This window comes from Pan paniscus, chromosome 2 (assembly GCF_029289425.2).
Source record: "Pan paniscus chromosome 2, NHGRI_mPanPan1-v2.0_pri, whole genome shotgun sequence".
Lineage (NCBI taxonomy): Eukaryota > Metazoa > Chordata > Mammalia > Primates > Hominidae > Pan > Pan paniscus.
In genome coordinates this window covers 31557495-31578923 of record NC_085926.1, presented here as the reverse complement: position 1 = coordinate 31578923, position 21429 = coordinate 31557495, and the positions used below count along the sequence as shown (strand labels likewise).

Here is a 21429-nt window from a genome sequence, read left to right as displayed (position 1 = left end):
TTGGGAGGCTGAGACAGGCAGATCACTTGAGGTCAGGAGTTTGAGACCAGTCTGATCAACATGGTAAAACCCTGTCTCTACTAAAAATACAAAAATTAGCCGGGCATAGTGGCACACATCTGTAATCTCAGCCACTTGGGAGGCTGAGGCGCGAGAATAGCTTGAACCCAGGAGGCTGAGGTTGCAGTGAGCCGAGATCGTACCACTGCACTCCAGCCTAGGCAACAGAGCCAGACTCGGTCTCAAAAAAAAAAAAAAAAAAAAAAAAAAAAAAGAAATAAAATGAATAAAGCTAGGAAGAATAGAAAAATAATATTTAAATTTAAGTCATTAAAAAGTTAAAAAACAGGCACGGCAGCTCTTGCCTATAATCCCAGTGCTTTGGGAGGCTAACGTAGGAGGACTGCTTGAGGCCAGGAGCTTAAGACCAGTCTGGGCAACAGAGTGAGGATCTGTCTCTACAAAATATTTTTTAAAATTAGCCAGGCGTGGTGGCACATGCTTGTAGTCCTGGCTGCTCGGGAAGCTGAAGTGGGAGAATCACTTAAGCCCAGGAATTCAAGGTTATAGTGAGCTATGATTGCACCACTGCACTCCAGACTGGCTAACAGAGAAAGACACTATCTCTGAAAAAAGAAATGACAGGCCAGGCATGGTGGCTCATGCCTGTAATCCCAGCACTTTGGGAGGCTGAGGCCAGCAGATCGTGAGGTCAGGTGTTCAAGACCAGCCTGGCCAACATGGTGAAACCCCGTCTCTACTAAAAATACAAAAATTAGCCAGGCATGGTGGCGGGCGCCTGCAATCCCAGCTACTCAGAAGGCTGAGGCAGGAGAATTGCTTGAACCCAGGAGGCAGAAGCTGCAGTGAGCTGAGATCGTGCCACTGCACTCCAACCTGGGCAACAGGACAAAACTCTGTCTCAAAATAAATAAATAAATAATGAATATAATCTTAAAAAATTAAAAAAAATTCTTAATAAAACATTTAAGTATTTTGAAGTGGTACACTTGAAAACATTTTGTTTCACTTGCTGCAAATATTTGAGGGGTTAAATATTAGCCCTCTCCACCAAAGCAGGTGTATACAGGACCTGTGAGTAGGAGAAGGAAAGAGGATGGTAGTAATGAAAGATTACATTAAACAAAATAAAACTCCTACAGACTTCAGGAGAAAAGAACTGTTTTAACCTCCAGAGACCTACTAGACTTCATGTAGTCTCAAATATGAAATCTTACCATATAGAAATAGGATAAGCAGCAGCACATTGTCCAAAAAACTGACCCAGTTTTTACAGATTTTACCTAAAAAATAAAAGCAACTGATATAATAAAAATGTTTACAAATGCTCTTGCGGAATTTTTAAAAGTTAAATGGTAACCACAGGCTACAAAAAGTCAAGGTTATTTTAAAAAATACTGTGGTTATTCAGATATGCAGACATACTTCATATATGCATTTATAACACTGAGCAGCACACTGAGACATTTTAAGAATAGCTCTCATTCTCTGTTATGTAGTTTTCAGTAAAAAGAATCATCTTTTAAATAACAAATTACATTTTTCTCATTTTCTGCAAAGTCTCTTGCCCTCACTGATATCCACACACCATGCCACAGGTCACCATGGCCACCTCCTACCCGTTCTCCTTAGGTGTCTACACTCCAGAGAGGTCTTTTGCTTGTTCAGCAGTGCCAAACCAGTTCAATGGGCTGAACCACACCCTACGCAATGAGGTGTGAAAACCTTCCAAGTTTGCCCTTTCCTGGGTACTCTCCCTCAGCCTCAGGATACCATATAGAGTTTCCTTCTATTTTAGTTACTCTTTTATCATAATTAATACTTCTTTCTCTCTCCTAACTGAACCCAGACTGCTATAATCTATTACAATAAAACCAAGGTATATTTTACAACCACTAAATACAGTTCATATCTTGAAACTTCCCCAGACTCAATCCAATTGGCTGAAAGAGAAAAGTAAATGAAACATATTTTTCAGTATTTACTAATACACAGAAAACTTTGCTAGGCTATGTTGGACACAAACTATAACTCAGTCCTGTACTGGGGAGATAAGATACAAAGGCAAGAACTTGAGTCAAACACAATATAAAAGAGACTCTACGGTGAGTATAAACACTGAGTACCAAAAGGTCCTTATAGAGCCTGAATGCCAAAGGCAGGAAAGCAGTTCTGGCTGGGATAAAATTACCAGAAGCTTTACTGAGGTGGTGGTTTTGGGCAGAACTTTGAGGGCAATGAGGCAGGAAAGATGCAAGGCATCCAATCAATCACCCACAGTGGATTCAGTAGCAGGCACAGATGGAAGAAGTATAGGTGTGGAATTTAAAATTTTTAAGCCCACAAAAAGCTCACAATCTAGAGGAGGAAGTAAACGGAAAAGCAAGTAACCAATATACCATATTTCATAGAAACTATGACCATCACTCATAACATACATCCTAACTTCAGAGATGTCAAAATCTGGGGAGAAAGTATACATTTTAGGATTGATGAAAGGTACTATATACAAAGTGCTATAATAGAGGTAGGTATCAGAAACTAACTGCTATGAAAACAGAAATGAGAGTAACAAAATCTATGTAAAAGAATGGTCAAAATGTCAAAGCAGGCACTGAAGAATTATAAACAAAGAGAGAGGGATCAATAACGAAAAGGGGAAAACAACAACACTTGCCAAAACAGAAAACAGCTGAGCTACTCAGAAGGAACCGAAAAGACTTTAGGAGAAAAGTTAGGACTTTGTAAGTATGGTATTATGATATATGGACTTTCATCCACAGTTCGTGGCTCTTAACTCCCCTTGTTACAGAATCTCGCTCTCTGAACTTCTCCTACTCACTTTTCACTTCTCCACTTGGCAGGGCTCTAATTTGATTTTGGGTCATAAGACCCTCATTTCAGAGAGGGTTCTGCCCCATACCTGGAGGAAGGAATGCTGCACAGAGAGGCCAAGAAGAATCTGAACAGATAGACTTTGCTAGGTTTAGGTCACACTCTTTTTGTTCAGTCACATTTTGACAAGGTTGTCCATGCTTCAATCATGGACAACCAATAAAGTCTCATAAAAGGCCCAAGGACAGGGTCTGGTGAACTTCTGGACAGTTGAATACAAGGAGGCTGACAGGAAGGTGATCAAGAACTCATCCATGTACCAGGATGGTGGTGCACCCCAACTCCATGGCAACAGAAGCTCCTGCACTTGGGACTCTTCCAGATCTTGTCCTACGTATCTCTTCATCTGGCTGTTTATCTGTATAATTTAGGGTATCTTTCATAATAAGCCAACGAATTGAACTAAGTGTTTCCTTGAGTTCTGTTAGCCGATCTAGCACATTAATCAAACCTGTGAAGAGGGGCTGGGCCCAGTGGCTCATGCCTGTAATTCCAGCACTTTGGGAGGCCGAGTCAGGTGGATCACGAGGTCGAGACCATCCTGGACAACATGATGAAACCCCGTCTCTACTAAAAATACAAAAATTAGCTGAGCGTGGAGGCGCACGACTATAATCCCAGCTACTCAGGAGGCTGAGGCAGGAGAATCACTTGAACCCGGGAGGTGGAGGTTGCAGTGACCTGAGGTCACGCCACTGCATTCCAGCCTGTGGACAGAGCGAGACTCTATCCAAAAAAAAAAAAAAAAAAAAAAAAACCTTGAGGGGGTGATGGGAATCCCTAATTTAAGCTGGGCTATCAGAAGTTCTAGAGGCCCAGACTTTCAACTGGTGTCTGGGGGCATAAGCTGGGACAGTGTCTTGGGGACAGGCCCTCAACCTGTGGGATCTCATGCTATCTCCAGACAGACAGTGTCAGAAATGATAGGGAGGACACCAGCTGGTGTCCACAGCAGAATTAACTGCTTGGCAGTGGGGAGAAATCGCCAAATATTTTGAGGTCACATAAGTCTTCTGTATTGATGATTATTGTTTTGGTGTGAAAGCAGAGAAAAAATATGGATTGAGTTTTTTCCCAGACAATAAGTCATGCTCACCATTTGGTCTTCATTTACACATATTAAGGAGTCCAGTAGCAGAGGCTTTGAAATAAGAAAATCGCATGTTCGGATAAGCTATTTTTAAAAATAACAAGGGTAAGCTTCAATCCAAAACTACAAGACATGCAAAGAAACAAGAAAGTGTGACCCAAATTTGGACAGGTATAGGCTGGGGAAGGGGACATGGTTGATAAAAACTACTTCTCAGTGGGCCCAGATGTTGGAGTTAGAGGACAAAGACTCTAAAACAGCTGTTATATGTTCAAGGAATTAAAGAATACTATATTAAGAAAATTAAAGAAAAATATAATGATATAACACAAAATTTCCATAAAGAAACAGAATATATATATTCTCCTATACATGTGAGAAATAAGAATGAACTAGAAATTTTAGAGCTGAAAAGCATAATAAATGGAATAAAAAATTCACTAAGTAGGCTTAACGGCAAATTTGAGATGGCAGAAGAATCAGTGAGCATGAAGATAGGTCAACAGGAAGTATCCAACCCAAAGAACAGAGAAAAACAAAGTTCAAAAAAGGAGAGGCTACAAAGACAGACAGATAAAAACATTTAAAGAAACAATTACAACTTCCCAAATTCTAAGGTAAGCACTAATTTACAGATCCATGAAACCCAAGAAGCCACCAAATATAATAAATACAGAGAACTACACCTAGACAAACTGTAGTCAAAGTACTGGCAGATAAAGACAAAGAGGAAAAGTTGAAAAGAGAAAGAAAAAAAAAACCCACAAGGAAGTAACGATATGATTGACTTTGCATCAGAAAAAAAAATTTTGACAGAAGGCAGTGGAATGACATACTCACAGCGTTAAATGAAAGAGAAAATTATCAAGTGTTAAATGAAAGAGCAAAGTATCATTAAAAGTAATGGGAATAACCGCAATTACTTTTGCACCAACCTAATATATTCTTACATAACTATCCTTCAAAAAGGAAGGCAGGTGAGGATTCTGGGAAGATACTGAAAGAAGAAGCAACAGAAATCAGCTCCCCACCTAGACAATAATTGCACGGGCAGAATCAATCTGATGTGAGGAAGCTTGTCCTCCAAGTATTGAGGTTCTGCACTCTGATCACTGATTGCTGCTTTTTGTCATAGAAGAGCAGACAGAAGTGATCACCTTTGCACTTTGGCCCCAATGTTGCAAGTCCCTCCTCCTCTGGCTGAAGTGACTGACAGGGGATTTAAAGGGCTGGCACTTTTTTCCCCTCCATTTTTCTGCTTTTCCCCACTTTGGAAACCAAATACTAAAGACTATGACATTCAAAATCAACCACATATACAAAGAAATATATGACGGGAAATTAGAAAGTCACCGTGAATATCCTGGAGAAGGTGTAGGCCTTTACAAATGGGCAATAAGCACATGAAAATATGCTCAACATTAGTACTCATTAGGGAACTACAAATAAAACTCCAAGATGCCACCTCACACCCATTAGGATGACTACTATCAAAAGAACCAGAAAATAACGTGTTGGCAAGGACAGGGAAAAACTTAAACCTTTGTGCAGTGTTGGTGGGAATGTAAAATGATACTGCTGTTGTGGAAAACAGTTTGGCATTTCCCCAAAATTTAAAAATAGAATTGACATATGACCCAACAATTCCACTTCAAGGTATATACTCACAATAATTGAAAGCAAGGTCTTGGAGAGAGATTTGTATAACCACTTTCAAAGTAGCTAAACCATAAAAGTGTCCAGCTGCAGATGAATCAATAAGCAAAATATGGCATGTACATACAATGGAATATTATTCCACCTTAAAAAGGAAGAAAATCCTGACATGCTACAACATGGATAAACCTTGAAGACATTATGCTAAGTGAAAGAAGCCAGTCACAAAAAGACAACTACTATATGATTCCACCTATGTGAAGTATTTAGTCAAAATCATAGAGACAAAGATTTGAATGGTGGTGCCAGGGGCTGAGGGGAAGGTGGAAAGGGGAGATATTGTTTAATGGGTATAGTTTCAGTTTTGCAAAATAAAGAGCTCTGGAGATGGATGGTGGTGATGGTGGTTGCATAATCAATGTACTTAATGCCAATAAAGTATATACTTAATGATTAAAACATAAATTTTGTGTTATGTCAATTTTACCTTAGTTTAAAAAAATTGGGGGGAAAATGAAGGCAAAATTGAAGAATTCCATTACAGCAGATTTGCTCTAGAAAAAATATTAAAGAAAGTCCTTCAGGCTAAAAGGAAATTATAAAAAATGGAAACTCAGATCATGGGACAGAATATGGAAATGGTAAATATGGAGTATATAGAAGACTCTCTTGATTGTTTTCTTAATTTAATAAGTGTAAGTTATATGAATATAAATATAATCTGTATTGTTAGGTAGATAACATACATAGATATAATACATACGACAATAACAGCACAGAGGAGAGGAGAGAAAAAATAAGGCTGTGTTGGAGCAAAGCTGCTATATTTTACCAGAATTATGTTAAGTAGAAGTAGATTGTAATATTAAGATGCATAATTCGTTCTCTGCATCAAGCGCTATAAATAAATAGCAATAACAGGCTAAACAATCAGGGGAATTAAAATGGTATACTTAAAAATGCATTTCAACACAAAAGAGGACAGTAAATGGCAGGTGCAAATCAAACAATACTTAAAACTCCAATAAAAAGGCAGAGATGGTCAGTCTGGATAAAAAAGCAAGATCCAACCATACGCAGTCAATGAAACTTTTAAAATCCAGAGATACAAATAGTTTGATTTTAAGGACAGAAAAAGATAAGCCAGGGAAACAGGAATCATATGAAATCAATCAAACAAAGCAGATTTTAAGACAACATTCCTAGAGATAAAGAGAACTACTTCACTATAATAAAAGGGTCAATATACCAGGAAAATGTAAAAATTTTAAGTATACAGGGACCTAAAACAAATCCTTAAAATACATAAAGCAGGAACTAACAGAACTAAAAGAAGAAACAGTTTCTGAGAGGCAGTTATTGAAATCTCCAACCATGTTGTTGAAGATAGAACTTGAAAAGAAAAACGATGAGCATATAGAAGATTTGGACAATATCAACCAACTTGACCTGACCATTAATTTACAATATGCAACCTCCAAACAGCAGAATACATGTTCTTTTCAAGCATATGTGGATCACTGTCCAGGATGGAGAGCATGCTTGACCAGGATCCAGCAATCTTGTTTTGAACAGTCAAGATAGTAAATATTTACACTTAGGAGCCAGATCTGTCAAAACTATGCAACTCTGTCATTCTGCTGTAAAAGAAGCCAAAGACAGTATATGTTTATGAATGGCCAGGGCTGTGTTCCAGTAAAATTTTATTTACTAAAGCAGGTAACCTACATATGGGCCATACTTCACAGACTTCTGTGCTAGACCATAAAACAAGTCTCCATATACTTAAAAAGACAAATTATACAAAGTATGGTCTTCAACAACAGAATTAGAAATCAACAAAAAAAAGTATGCTAAGAAAACCCCAAATATTTGGAAATTAAACACCATGCTTAGAAAAAACCCATGAGTCAAAGAAACTATGAATTCGAAGAATATTCAACCACATGACAATGAAAACACCACATATTAAAACACAGAGACTACAGCTAAAGAAGTAAATACAGTATATTCTAGTATAAATAGTTATACTAGAAAAGTAGAAATGGAGAAAATAACTTAAGCTTCAACTTTAAGAAGCTAGAAAAGAGTAAACCAAGTGCGAATTAGAAGGAAATAATGAAGACGAAGAAATCAATGCAATTGAAAATATAAAGGAAAAAAAATCAGTGAAACCCAAAGTTGGATAAGCTTTATCTAGACTAATGAAGAAAGGAGAGAAGATACAAATTATCAGTACCAGGAATAAGGAAGGTGACATCACTACAGATTGTACAGAAATCCAAAGACTTATAAAGAAATATTATGAACAATTTCTGCCTACAAATTAGGTCATTTAGATAAAATAAAAAAACTTTAAAAAAGATACATATTACCAAATTACTCATGAAAAAATAGAAAATCTGAATAATACGATGTCATTAAAAAGCTGAATTCATATTAAAAATCTTCCCTGGTCCACATGGCTTCAATGGTAAATACTGCCAAACAAACAGTTAAAGAAGAAGTAATACCAATCCTACGAGAATTATTTCAGGAAATAGGGCAGGAAAAACTACCCTGTCCAATGTGATGTTAGAGGTTCCAGTCAGTACAACCACGCAAGGAAAAAAAATTAAAGGTATACAGTTCGGGAAAAAAGTAGCAAAGACCCTCTGTCTCTGAAGATAACATGATCTTATATGTAGAAAATCCTAAGGAATCTAAAAAGTAAATTTTAACATGCAAGTTTAGCAAGGTCACAGAATATATGATCAATACATAAAAATCTACAATACTTCCCAATTTTAAAATGTACAATGAAGTTATAGTAATTGGGTCAGTACAGACAACTAGATCTATGTTTATGAGGTAGGCATAGACATCTAGATCAATGGAACAGAACAGAATCCAGAAATAAATTCATAATCATGTTTTCCCCCTGAGATCAGGACAAGATACAGCTGTCCTCTCTCATCACTCCTATTTGCATTGTAATGGAAGTCCTAGCAAATGCAATAAGACAAGCAAAGAAGTACACAGACTGAGAAGGAAGAAATGAAGCTGACTTTTTTTCGTGCATGACATGATTGTCCATGTAAAAGACCCCAAAGAATCCGAAAGAAAATTACTGGAATCAATAAATGATTACAGACAACACTGGAGGATACAAGGTTAATACATGAAAGTTAAACTTGTTCCTATATACCAGTAATGAACTGAAATTTAAAATTAAAAACATAATACCATTTAGCACCCAGTACATATTAGCACACACACAAAATGAATTACTTAAGTATAAAACCAACAGAATATGTGTGGAATCCCTATATGGGAAACTGCCAAACTGTGATGAAAGAAATCAAAGATGTAAATAAACAGAGAGATATTCCATGTTTATGATAGGAAGACAATGTTGTTAAGATAACAAACCTTATCTCAGCAAGTGACTTTGTGGACATCAACAAATCAATTTGAATGTTTATATGGAAAGGCAAAAGACTGAGACTAGCTAACATGATATTGAAACAAGACTGATACTACACCTGACTTCAAGACTTATCATACAACTACAGTAATCAAGACAGTGTGGGAAAAGAACAAACAGATCAGCAGAACAGAACAGAGCACAAAAATAGAGCCCCATAAATATAAACTGACCTTTGACAAAAGGCAATACATAGAAAAAGAATAATTTTTTTAACAAATAATGCTGTAACAGCTGGACAACCACATACAAAAAAAATCAATCTAGACACAGATCTTATACTTTTCATGAAAATAACTCAAAATGAATCACAGACATGAATGTAAAGTGCAACACTTTCTAGAAAACAACACTGGAAAAATCTACATTGGAATAAAAGGCAAAAACCTAGTGGTAGCCCAAACATGGCATGAAAACTGTATTCCAATAGAATTTACAAATGGCTTTCTTCCTCTATACTGAGCAAATCTAGCAGAAATTTAGTGCATCCAGATGACTAAAGAGACATTTTTGTAAAAGGATTTTTTTAATGGATTAGGCTTAGGGAATTAACTTTACATAATTCTCACAAATTATGAGGTCCTCTGTTTCTAGAATAAGTTAACATTTCCTAATTGATTTAAAAGAAATAAATATTTGAGACAAATATTTTAAGGGTAAAACTCAATAGTGAAGCACCTAGTACCTGCACAAAAAAAAAGTCCATATACATGCGGCCAGTGACTATCTTATTAAACAGAGTCGAAAGTTCTATTGGAAAGTAGTATTGTTCTAGGCCTACAAACATGGGCCATCTTGTGTTTTGGTTCACAGTATTAGGAGATGCACTGAATTCCACTTGTGCTTGGGATGTGGAAAGCTGCAAGAGAATGTTATTTTCACCTCAACAATAAGGGAAAAATTCTAGATGATCTACAAAATAGTAAGTTTTCTTAGACTTATCAGAGAGCTAAAGTCACAAGGCAAATAAGCAAGTGTTAAAACAGCTAAGGAAACCAGACATAAGAGGAATTTACATTCACAAGCTCTTTTCATAAGCCCTACCAAGTAGTCATGAAAAAGATTTGGAGTAGGATAGAAGCTCAGCATCCTTGGTGACACTGTCAGTCACATGGGAAATTAGAAAATATCTGAGCTAGAAAATTAAAATAGAGCATAAAAACTCTGTGCAATTCTTATAGTAATTTGTACACAGATGTTTATAAATGTTTAAAATGTAATAAAAATGCACACAGATGTTCACAGAAGCGTTATCCATCATAGACAGAAATTAGAAAGAACCCAAATGTTTAATCAACTGAAAAAATGGAGAAATACAATGTGATAACCATACACTGGAATATTATTCAGCAATAAAAAAATAAAGTATTTATAAATACTTCAACATAGACAAACCTTGAAAATACTATTGTAAGTGAAAGAAGCCAGATGTAAAACAGGTAAGGTCGCTCACACTTTGGGAGGCTGAGGTGGGAGGGTAGCTTGAGTTTAAGGAGTTTAAGAGTTTAAGAGGAGTCAGGAGTTTAAGACCAGCCTGAGCAATATAATGAGAACCCATCTAATTTGAAAATTTAAAAAAAGATACAAAAGGCAACATATTATATAATTCCTTTTATATGGAATTCCAGAATAGGCAAATCAGAAAGGCAGAAAGCAATACCGGTTGCTAAGGGCTGGGGGGATGTGAAAATGGAAAGTCACTGATCATGGGTGGGGCTTTCTTTTTGGAGTGTTAAAATGTTCTGTAACTGGATAGTGGTAATGGTACAACTTGGTTAATATACTAAAAGCCACTGAATTCCATTCCCTAAGAGGATACATTTTATAATATGCAAATTATTTTTCAATAAAAAAATTTATGGGGTACAGCTAAAGTACTCAGAGGAAAAATTATAGCTTTTGGTGCTTAAAATAGATCAAGTCACTAACCTGATTAAAGCAAAAATGAAGAAGATCTAAATAAATGGAAAGAAATACCATATTCACAGATCAGAAGACTACATATTAAGATAACAATTCTATTCCAAACTGACCTAAACATTCAATGCACTTCCAATCAACATCCCAGAAGGCTTTTCCGTTAAAGAAGTTAATAATGTGATTCTAAAATTTACATGATGCAAACAGCTAAGAAAAGCCAAATTAACTCTGAAAAAGAGAAATAACATTAGATTACTCATGCTACCTGATTTCAAGAGTTTCTAGAAACTAATGAAAACAACATAAGGTATTGTTATATAGACAGACACAGATAAACAGAAGAGTCCCAAAACAGACCCATATGTATATATTCAACTGATTTTGACAAGGTTACCAAAGCAGATAATTCAGTGGAGAAAGAACAATCTTTTCAACACATGATGTTGGAAAAACGTAACATTCAAATCCAACAACCCTTATATTGCACCAGACCATAATCAACTTGAAATAGATGACAGACCTGAGTGTTAAACCTAAAACTATTTAATTTCTAGAAGTAAATACATGAGACAATCTTTGTGATTTAGGGTAGGCAAAGATCTCTTAGATAAGATACCAAGAGCAAGATCTATTGAAAAAAAAACTGATACATTCCATAAAAATCAAAATTTTCTGCTCTTAGGAAGAGACTAGAGAAAATGTTTGTAGAGCACACATCTGATAAAGTATTTATTTCCAAAATATATAAAGAACTCTCACACCTCAAGAGTAAGAAAACAACTCAATCAAAACATGGGCAAGATATGAACAGACATTTCATCAAAGAACAGGGATGGCAAATAAACACGTGAAAAGATGCTCATCAGTCAATGGGGAAAAGCAAACAAAAGCCATAAGATACTACTACCTACCTACAAGAATGGGTAAAATTTAAAAATGTGACCATGCCATCTGATGGAGAAGTAGAGTAAATATTACTGTCATGTATTTGTGGAGGGAATGCAAAATGAATACAGCAACTTTGGCAAACTGCTTGGCAGCTTTTTATAAAGTTAAACCTATACTTATCACACAAACCACCAATCTGTGCTTATGCATTTACCTAAGTGAAATAATAATATATGTCCAAACAAAGACCCACAAGCAAACATTTTATAGCCACTTAATTCATCATTGCCAAAAACTGGAAAAGAAATTGTAGTACATCCATATAATGGAGTACTATTCAGCAATAAAAAGTAACAAACTACTAAAACATCAACAACATGGATGACATTCTCAAAAATATTATGCTAAGTGAAGGAAGACGGATATACAGGGTCACGCCTACTGTCTGTATTTATATGGCATTCTAAAAAAGAAACTCCCAAAGCTATATAGACAGAGAAACAGAAATCAGACCAGTGGTTGCCAGAAATGGGGTAGGGAGAAGACTGATTACAAAGGTACAGGAGGGAACCTTAAAGAAACAAAACAAAACAAAACAAAACAAAAAACAAAACAAAACAAAACCTGTAAGAGGCAATATGATAAACACTGCTCCTTGTACTACTTTATCTGTGTTAATTACTTTTCTGAATCATATACTCTGGTGCTCGTAAATAATAACAAACATGTACTCATTTCTTACTATGTTCTCACAATATTCTATACCTTTACATGTATTAATTTTTAAGTTATATAAGGAAGGTACAATTATTACTTTCATATTATAGTTGATGGAACAGGCACAGGGTGGGGATTTAAACAACCTCCAGTGACAGAGCTGGAAATCAAACCAAGAGAAAACCAAACCCTGGCAATTATGCTATAGACTTTACTCTCAATCACTCAATCATGATGAAAATGTTTTAATCTCTGTAGAACACAAATCCAAAAGTGTATCCAAAAATGTCTATCAACACCAGCTTGTAACAGTAATAGGGCATCAACAAATAATAATGCTATGACAAAGTACTTATCTTTTAAATTTTAAAAACATGTACCTTTTAAAAGAGTTGGTTTAAAAATAAAAACACTGGGTGAGGAATTAGACAACATTTATATATTAGAGATTACAAAAAATGTTTTCACCTTTTTATAACTTCACTTGGGCTACAAACAACTTTTCATAGTAGTTAGAACTGTAATTATTTCCACTTTCAATTAGTAATAATGAAATTTTAAATGAATGTCATCATCTATTATAATTCTGTAGGCAAAACGTTTTCTGTATCTTAAGAGAAAACTGAATGAGATTCAAAAGTGTCAATTTGTCAAGAGTCAGAGAGTATTTTATGCCAGAACTCAAACACAAGTGTTCCAATTTTCAAATACTGAAGCTATTTCCACCGTAAACCTAATTTATTTAAATATATTGTTTTTAAAAAGAAAACAAAGGAAAAACTCACTAGATAACCTCCCAGTTTCTGGGTGAGAATGTTTTACCATTCCATCCTTCTGTTAATATGATCCTTCAAAGCAATGATATCTATAATTTCTTCTACTAGATTATCAACTTCATATAACCTTGTGTAATCAACACATAAAACAGCACCTGCTCCATATTGTATTCTACAAAAATTTCTGTTGAATTAACAAAACAATATCATGCCACTTAAAAAAAAAAGATGTAATGAACAAGCTAATCTTAAAACTTATGAAAATGCAAGGGACCCCATATAGCCAAAGCAATCTTGAAAAAGAACAACAAAGTTGAAGGACTTTTGCTTTTGGATTTCAAAACTCATTACAAAGCCACAGTAACCAAAACTGTGTGGTAGTGGCATAAAGACACAACATACAGATGGCAAGGGAATGGAACAGAATTAAGAGTCCAGAAATAAACCCATACATTTATAATCAATTGATTTTTGACAAAAGTGCTAAAACCATTCAACAAAAAAGAGTATTTTTCTTTAACAGTGCTAAGATAAGTGGATATCCACATGCAAAAGAATGAAGTTGGAACTCCTCTCTCACACCATATACAAAAATTAACTCGAAATGGCTCAAAGACCTAAGTGGAGGAACTTGACACATAAAATCTTTAGAAGGAAACAGAGGTGTAAGTCTTCATGAGCTTCAATTAGGCCAACAGTTTCCTTAAATATGACACTAAAAGCACAAGCAACAACAACAACAAAAATTAATTAGACTTCATAAAAATTTAAAATTCATGCAAAGGACACTATCCAGAGTGAAAAGGCAATCCACAAATATGCTCAAAAATAAAGGGATTCAAATGTTTCACTACCAAAAGAATCCACTAAACACAAAAGAACACTAATGGAGAAATGAGGGACAAAAAAAAAGCTATAAGGCATGTAGAAAACAGCACAACCACAGAAATCAGTACCTCTTTACGAGTAATTACTTCCAATGTGTATTAAACTCTCCAAAAACAGAGATTGGCAGAAAGAATAAACACATGATCCAACTACATGCAGTTATGTAAGAGATGCATTTTAAATCCAAAGACAAAGAGACTGAAAGGACAGAAAGTTATTCCATGCAAATAGTAACCAAAAGAGAGCAGGGATGGCTATACTAATATGAGAAAAGACAGACTTTAACTCCATAAAATTCAAAACAACACAGAATGAAACAAAAAAAGGCAGGGTGTGGTGGTTCAAACCTGTAACTCCAACACTTTGGGAAGTGAGGAGGGAGGATTGCTTGAGCCCAGGAGTTCGAGACCAGCCTGGGCAACATGGTGAAACCTCATCTCTACAAAATTAAAAAAGAAAAAACAGACTTTGAATTTTTTTTAAAAAAAAAAAGGTTACAAAAGAGAAAGAACCCAATATACACAGCAATAAAACAGTTCAATACAGCAAGAAGGTATAGCAATTGCAAACATTTATGTACCTGATAACAGACCATCAAAATATAGGAAGAAAAAACTTGACAGAATTGAAGAAATAAACAGTTCTACAATAATAGCTCGTGACATCAATACTCTATTCTCAATAATGGATAGAACAACCAGACACGAGATGATATAGAACTTAACACAACAAACCAACTAGGTCTAAAAGACATGCACAAAACACATTATTGAACAACGACAGCATACACAATTCTTCTCAAGTACACATGGGACATTTTCCAGGACAGACAATATGTTGGGCCGCAGATTAAAGCCAAATATTAATTTCAATAGATTTAAAAAGACAGACACCATACAAAGTATCTTCTCCAACTACAACAGGATGCAGTCAGAAATCAATAACAGAAGGAAAACTGGGAAATAAATTTGTGGAAATTAAACAAGATACTTACCAACAGATCAAAAAATAAAAATGAGAAAATACTCAGAGATGAATGAAAACAAAACCACAATGTATCAGAACTTATGAGACACCGTCAAAGTAGTACTAAGGGAAAACTTTATAGCTATAAATGCCTACATTCAAAAACAAAAAAAAAATCTCAAGTCAAAAACCTGACTTCACAAACTACGTAGTGAACTAGAAAAAGAACAAACTAGGGCTGGGCGCGGTGGCTCATGCCTGTAAACCTAGCACTTTGGGAGGCCGAGGGGGGTGGATCACGAGTTCAGGAGTTCAAGACCAGCCTGACCAACATGGTGAAAATCCATCTCTACTAAAAATACAAAAATTAGCCACACGTAGTGGCAGACGCCTGTAGTCCCAGCTACTCGGGAGGCTGAGGCAGAGAATCGCTTGAACCTGGGGGGCAGAGGTTGCAGCGAGCCGATTGCACCACTGCACTCCAGCCTGGGCAACAGAGCAAGACTCCGTCTCCAAAAAAAAAAAAAAAAGAAGGAAAGAAAAAGAATAAACTAAACCCAAAACTTCCAGAAAGACAAAATTGAATAAATAATAAAGACTATAACAGAGATAAAATAGAGTGCTCGCTTCAGCAGCATATACACTAAAAGAGAGAAAAGAAAAAGAACAAAGAAAAAAAATCAATGAAACCAAAAGTTGGTTCTTTAAAAAGAGCAACACGATTGACAAATCTTTGGCTAGATTAAGTAAAAAAGAGAGAAGACTCAAATCACTAAAATCAGAAAGCGGGACATTACTACTGATTCCATAGGGAACAAGAAGAATTTTAAGAGAGTATTATCAAGTCTTGTATGCCAACAAATTGAATAGCTTACATCAACAAATTCCTATTAATAGAAACACAAAAACCTACCAAGACTAAGTCATGATGAAATAGAGAATCTGCAGAGACAACTTGCAAGGAGACTGAATCAGCAATCAGAAATCTCCCAAAAAAGAGAAGTCCTGGTCCTGATGGCTTCACTGGTGAATTCTACTAAAACGTTTAAAGAACTGAACCAACACTAATCCTCCTCAATCTTTTCCAAAAACTGAAGAGAAGGGAACACCTTCTAACTCATTCTATGATGCCAGCATTACCCTAATCCTAAGACAGACAGACACTGCAACTAAAGAATATTATAAACCAATATCACCTTATGAACACAGATGCATAAATCCTTAGGAAAATACTAGCAAACCAAATTCAGCAGCATATGAAAAAGATTATATACCATGACCAACTGGGACTTATTCACGAATGTAATGTGCTCAAAATTAAAAAATGCAAATGGTAGTTCACTGTGGGTGATTTTTTTCTTTATATTTTTCTGTTGTCTAAATGTCCACAAAATAGAATATTTTATTTTTTAAATTTATTATAAAGTATTTGAAACATACACAAGTGTAGAGAATATTAAAATAGTTATGAACCTAGCTATTCAGACTTTCAAATTCAAAAATTATACATTTGCTTCAGAACATTTGATTTAAAATTTTTTTAGCTGAGCTAGGTGAAGCTCCCTTAATATTGCCCACCTCAGTATCACCCACCCATCCTCAGGAAAACCCATTATCACAAAGCTGGCGTACATGCAGCTTATCTATCACATTTTTATACTTTCTTTATAAACTGCTATTAACAGACATAGTATGATTTGTACTGCTTAAAAACTTACATCAAGGATTTCTCATACTGCACATATTTTATCACAACTTATTTTTCCACTAAGCATTATATTATCAGGATCTAGCCACATACGCATGTATTATTTTTATGATTTAAAATATTATATAGTTTATTAAAAGGCATTCAACAGAGGTTCTAGATTTTAAGGTTTTTTTTTTTTTTTTTTTCCTCAGCTGCACACAATAAACAAAGAGTTTTTAAAAACACTTTTTGATAAGTACAGCAGCACTGGCAACATCCTACTGCTTGGTATCATCTTCACTTGTATGGGTATTTTTCTTTCTTCTCTTTTAAACTCAAGATTAAGACACTGTCTATACTGATCACATTGCAACATTCTCCTCCGGAATTCCATGCTAGAGCAAAAATACTCATTAGCCAAGTAGTTTTGAACAATATAAAATAATTATTAAAGAGAAAATTTATGCTGCCATTCACCTAGCTACCTAAAAATATACTTAATAAAATATACAAAAACATATTGACACACACAAATTTTGGTAATTTCTATCACTGGAAAATTATAAGCTAAAGCTAAAATAATAAATACATAAATAAATGCAAGCTCTAAAGTGAACCCAAGTAGCATCATATTTCATACACAGGGGAAAAAATCATTAAGTTTAAATAGCCTGGCAGCAGCAAAATAAATAATGCTAGTTTCAGAAACAATTTAAAATTCTAAGCCATCAAACCATGCTTCAACTTTCCTGGGTAACTATTTCTTACCTATTTCCCCAAAACAAAGAAACAAAAATATCAACAGATTGTTTTATGATAGCTCTTCTTTTGGAGTTCTGACTTATTTAAAAAGGATATTTACACATAACTTGAGAGATGCCTAACATATTTTAAAATGTTATCCATTATTAAATTGATTATGAACAGTAATACAGATCTCTGTACGCAACTACATAATTTGTAAAAGACAAATTTGCGTACAGCCTAAAGTGTTTCAGGAGAAAGGTCACGAGTAATAATGGCAGCAAAACATTAAATGTTACTTACCCATAAATAGTATGTGAACTGAAGTGCAAAAATAGCAATGCCTTCATTATCAAAGGATCCAGCTACTGACCGAGATATGTAGCCTGGTACAATAGCAATAAAACAAGCAGCTAAAAGTCCTGCTCCTTGGTTCCAAAGTTCTCTTGTAAGCAGGAAAGTAGATATAGATGTAAGGCCGCTAAAAGTTGGTGCAAGGAACACACATACGTCTCTTATGTGAACTGTTATGTTCAATGTATTTAAAATCCAATGAATAAGGCCAGCGGTTATCATCAACCCTGGGTAAACCTAGGAAGAAAAAAATGGAAAATTTAATTACATATAAAATGAGACACAAAAATATTAATGTATGTACTCTTCTTTATCATTACATTTTGTTTACCTTACATAAGTTTGAAAGCAACATCTCAAAACAATTTGCCTTCTTTATAAACTACAAAAAAAACCCCACACCTTTTTGTGTTGCATACAAAGAACTAGCTCATATCTGGAGGAATACATAAAAAGATCAGAGAGAATATGAAACAAGAATGATTAAAATTCAAAATGTTTAACAATGTTAACTGTAGGTAACTTTCTTACTGATCCCACTAACTTTTTTTTTTTTTTTAATCAAAACAGGGTCTTAGTCTAGCTTATCCTTGAGTTTGGAGTTCTAACATACTCCAATTTTGCCCATACTTGTGTGCACATAAGAAAATGAGAAAAGGAAGATAAAGAAAAATTACACACAAAATTATTTAAGTCATATTTATAAAAAATTTTTCCCTCCTTTCAAGCCCTAGATTTGGAAAGTAAGCAAGGAAAAGAGGGAACAGTCTAGCTAGGAAAAGAGGGAACAGTCAGTTGGTGAATCCAGAGATAATGTTTTGGGACACCTGAAAAATTAAATTTTTTTATACCACATAAAGTACTTAGGGATAAAAGGGAAATAATAAACTAGAAGAGGCCAGTTAACAGTTATACGTACCCTCACTCTAAAAGAGGAACATCAAATATTAAAAGGATTCAAGAACAGTGAACAGGACATTCTTCCTGAGTTATTATTCAGTGACTAAAACATGCATTTACATCTGCTTCCTTAGGTAAGTCCTAAAAGACTCTTTTTTTACTCCATGACAGAAACTACAAAGGTTATACATTTCCTTTCCTGGCTATACAATTTGCAACTGCAACCTCTCTCCCCCACACTCCCGTCTTTAACTCTCTTGCTTTTTCTCCATAACACTTATCATCATTTGACGTACTATTTATTTTACTTATTTACTTTCTATTTATTAACTGCCTACGCTCACAAGAATATAAGCTCCAGAATAGCAGGAAATTTTTCCCCAGCATCCAGAAAAATAACTGGCACAAAGTGGATGCTCAATACCTACTGCATGCATGGAAGGAGAAAGGGGGAGGGGGAGGAAAAAAAAGCATGAGAATTCATCCACATTCTCAACACATAAAAATTTTGTTCTACTTCAGATTCAATACTAGGTACCAGTGTGTAATTTTGTCAGCAATATTGGGGGGGGGGGAAGAAAGTGAATTTAAAATATTTTTCAAGATAAGTCAATATATCCATATAATACGGTAGACTGAACTGACACACACAAAAACAGCCAAGATTCATAGAAGTACTAAATGAAAGAACCAAAAATAAACCAACAAATAAAACCCCAACAACAAAAAAAGCATAATCAAGCTCAAGATAGGGTATTCTCCAGATGCCAAAAATGAAGAGGAAATTCAAAGTAGGTGCTAATGTCATGGGAGCCCACAGGAGAGAAGAAAAAAGCCAAACATAACCAGGTCTGATACAGGCCTTAAGGAATGAAAATGAGGGGGTTTCACCCAACACAGGGATCAGAGTGAAGACCTAATTACCAGCAAAAAGTCAGGACCTGCTTATGAAACTAGACAAATTCTATTCATCCATCAAGCCTTCCAATGCTCAGAGCAGAAACAAAGTCCTAAAGGAGAATATGAAACTCATTCAAATGTGTGAATGTGGGTTCTACATTTATAATAACCTTAAGTATAAGAAACCTCAAACTAAGTAAAACTGTCCTAAAACCAGTGAAACCCCTAAAATTCTCCAGCGAAGGCAAATAAGAAAGATTATTACAGGGATGATCCCAAATCTCAGGACATCAGGACTCTTAGAGAAAACAGGCTTCCACTGAGGATTAATTTAAGATAAAGTTATAAACTGCACAAGAAAAACTATAGTTATCAAATGTAATAAAATTTAGGTATATGATAAGATTAGCACCACAAGAACTGCAGGTAATAGCTATCTGCCTTATGTACTACCCATTTAATACTTCTCCAATTCACAATGCAGAACATGATAACGACTATTGTGCCTTCATCTCTTTATGTCTTTCTCTCTATTTACATCAAGGATAAGAAGATGCCCCAGACTAGAAACACAACACCTTACTATCATGGAGAAGATGTTCTTTCTAAACACAAAGGGAACATTTATAAAAATTTGGATATATCCTAAGCCACAAATCAAGTCTCAATAAATTTTAGAGGATTGAAATTACATAGAAGGTGTTCTCTAACCACAATATATTTGAAGTACAAAGCAAAAAAACATAACTGGGTAATCCCCTTATGTTTGAAATTAAATACAATTCTAAATAATCCATGAGTCAGGGAAATTATAATGAAAATAAAGATACATTTTGTTTTAAATGATAATGAAAATACTACACATCAGAACTTATGAAATGCAGCTAGTACAGTGGCTAGTGTGTAGTTTCTAGGCTTAAAATGCATCTCTTAATAATGAAGAAAAGTTGAAAATTACTGAGAAACCATCTCAAGAAGTCAGAAAAAGAACATGAAAATAAACTCACAAAAGAAGAAGAAAATAAATTAAAATTTAAAAAATGCAAAACAAACCTATACTAGAAGTAATCAACAGAGTCAGAAGTTTCTTTGGGTTAAGAAAAACCCTAATAAAATGAATAAGCCTGGCAAAATTGATTTAAAAAAATCAAACATATATTTCTCCGATACAAGACAATGTTGCTTTGTCCTTCACCTTCATTTCTCCTTATGTCCCAAATCCTAAAAATATTTGCCTTTGTGTCATCTTTCTGGATATCAGAAGTCTGCATGAACTATAATCTTTAGTCAATTACCTGGAATAATTTGGAATGTCTCCACATTCAGGGCCTGAAAAATCCTAATTATCTGATTATTCTAGATATATAATTATCATGATTATTCTACGTTTCTATCTCCTTCCAAATTGCTTTTTCAACCAAATTGCTATAAGAGCAAATACACAAATAAACTGAACTTCATTCAGATACACTGTGACAGCAGATCCCCACCCAGCCTCCACCACTTGTCAAAAAGAGTGGCTAGTGTGAGACAACCCAAAAACAGGTTGGGGATTAAG

At 35.0% G+C, this 21429-nt stretch overlaps 1 protein-coding gene across 2 annotated transcripts in view; it reads right to left on the bottom strand.

Annotated features, from left to right (window-relative positions):
* The window catches only part of STT3B (STT3 oligosaccharyltransferase complex catalytic subunit B), a 108896-nt gene that overhangs the window by 37734 nt on the left and 49733 nt on the right, over window positions 1-21429 (bottom strand). For both annotated transcript variants that reach the window (XM_063602228.1, XM_014344184.6), the window contains exons 3-4: window positions 18021-18308; window positions 1239-1304 (exon numbers count right to left, since the gene is read on the bottom strand). In XM_063602228.1, coding sequence (XP_063458298.1) covers window positions 1239-1304; window positions 18021-18308 — 354 coding nt within the window. The remainder of the gene's footprint in view (window positions 1-1238; window positions 1305-18020; window positions 18309-21429) is intronic.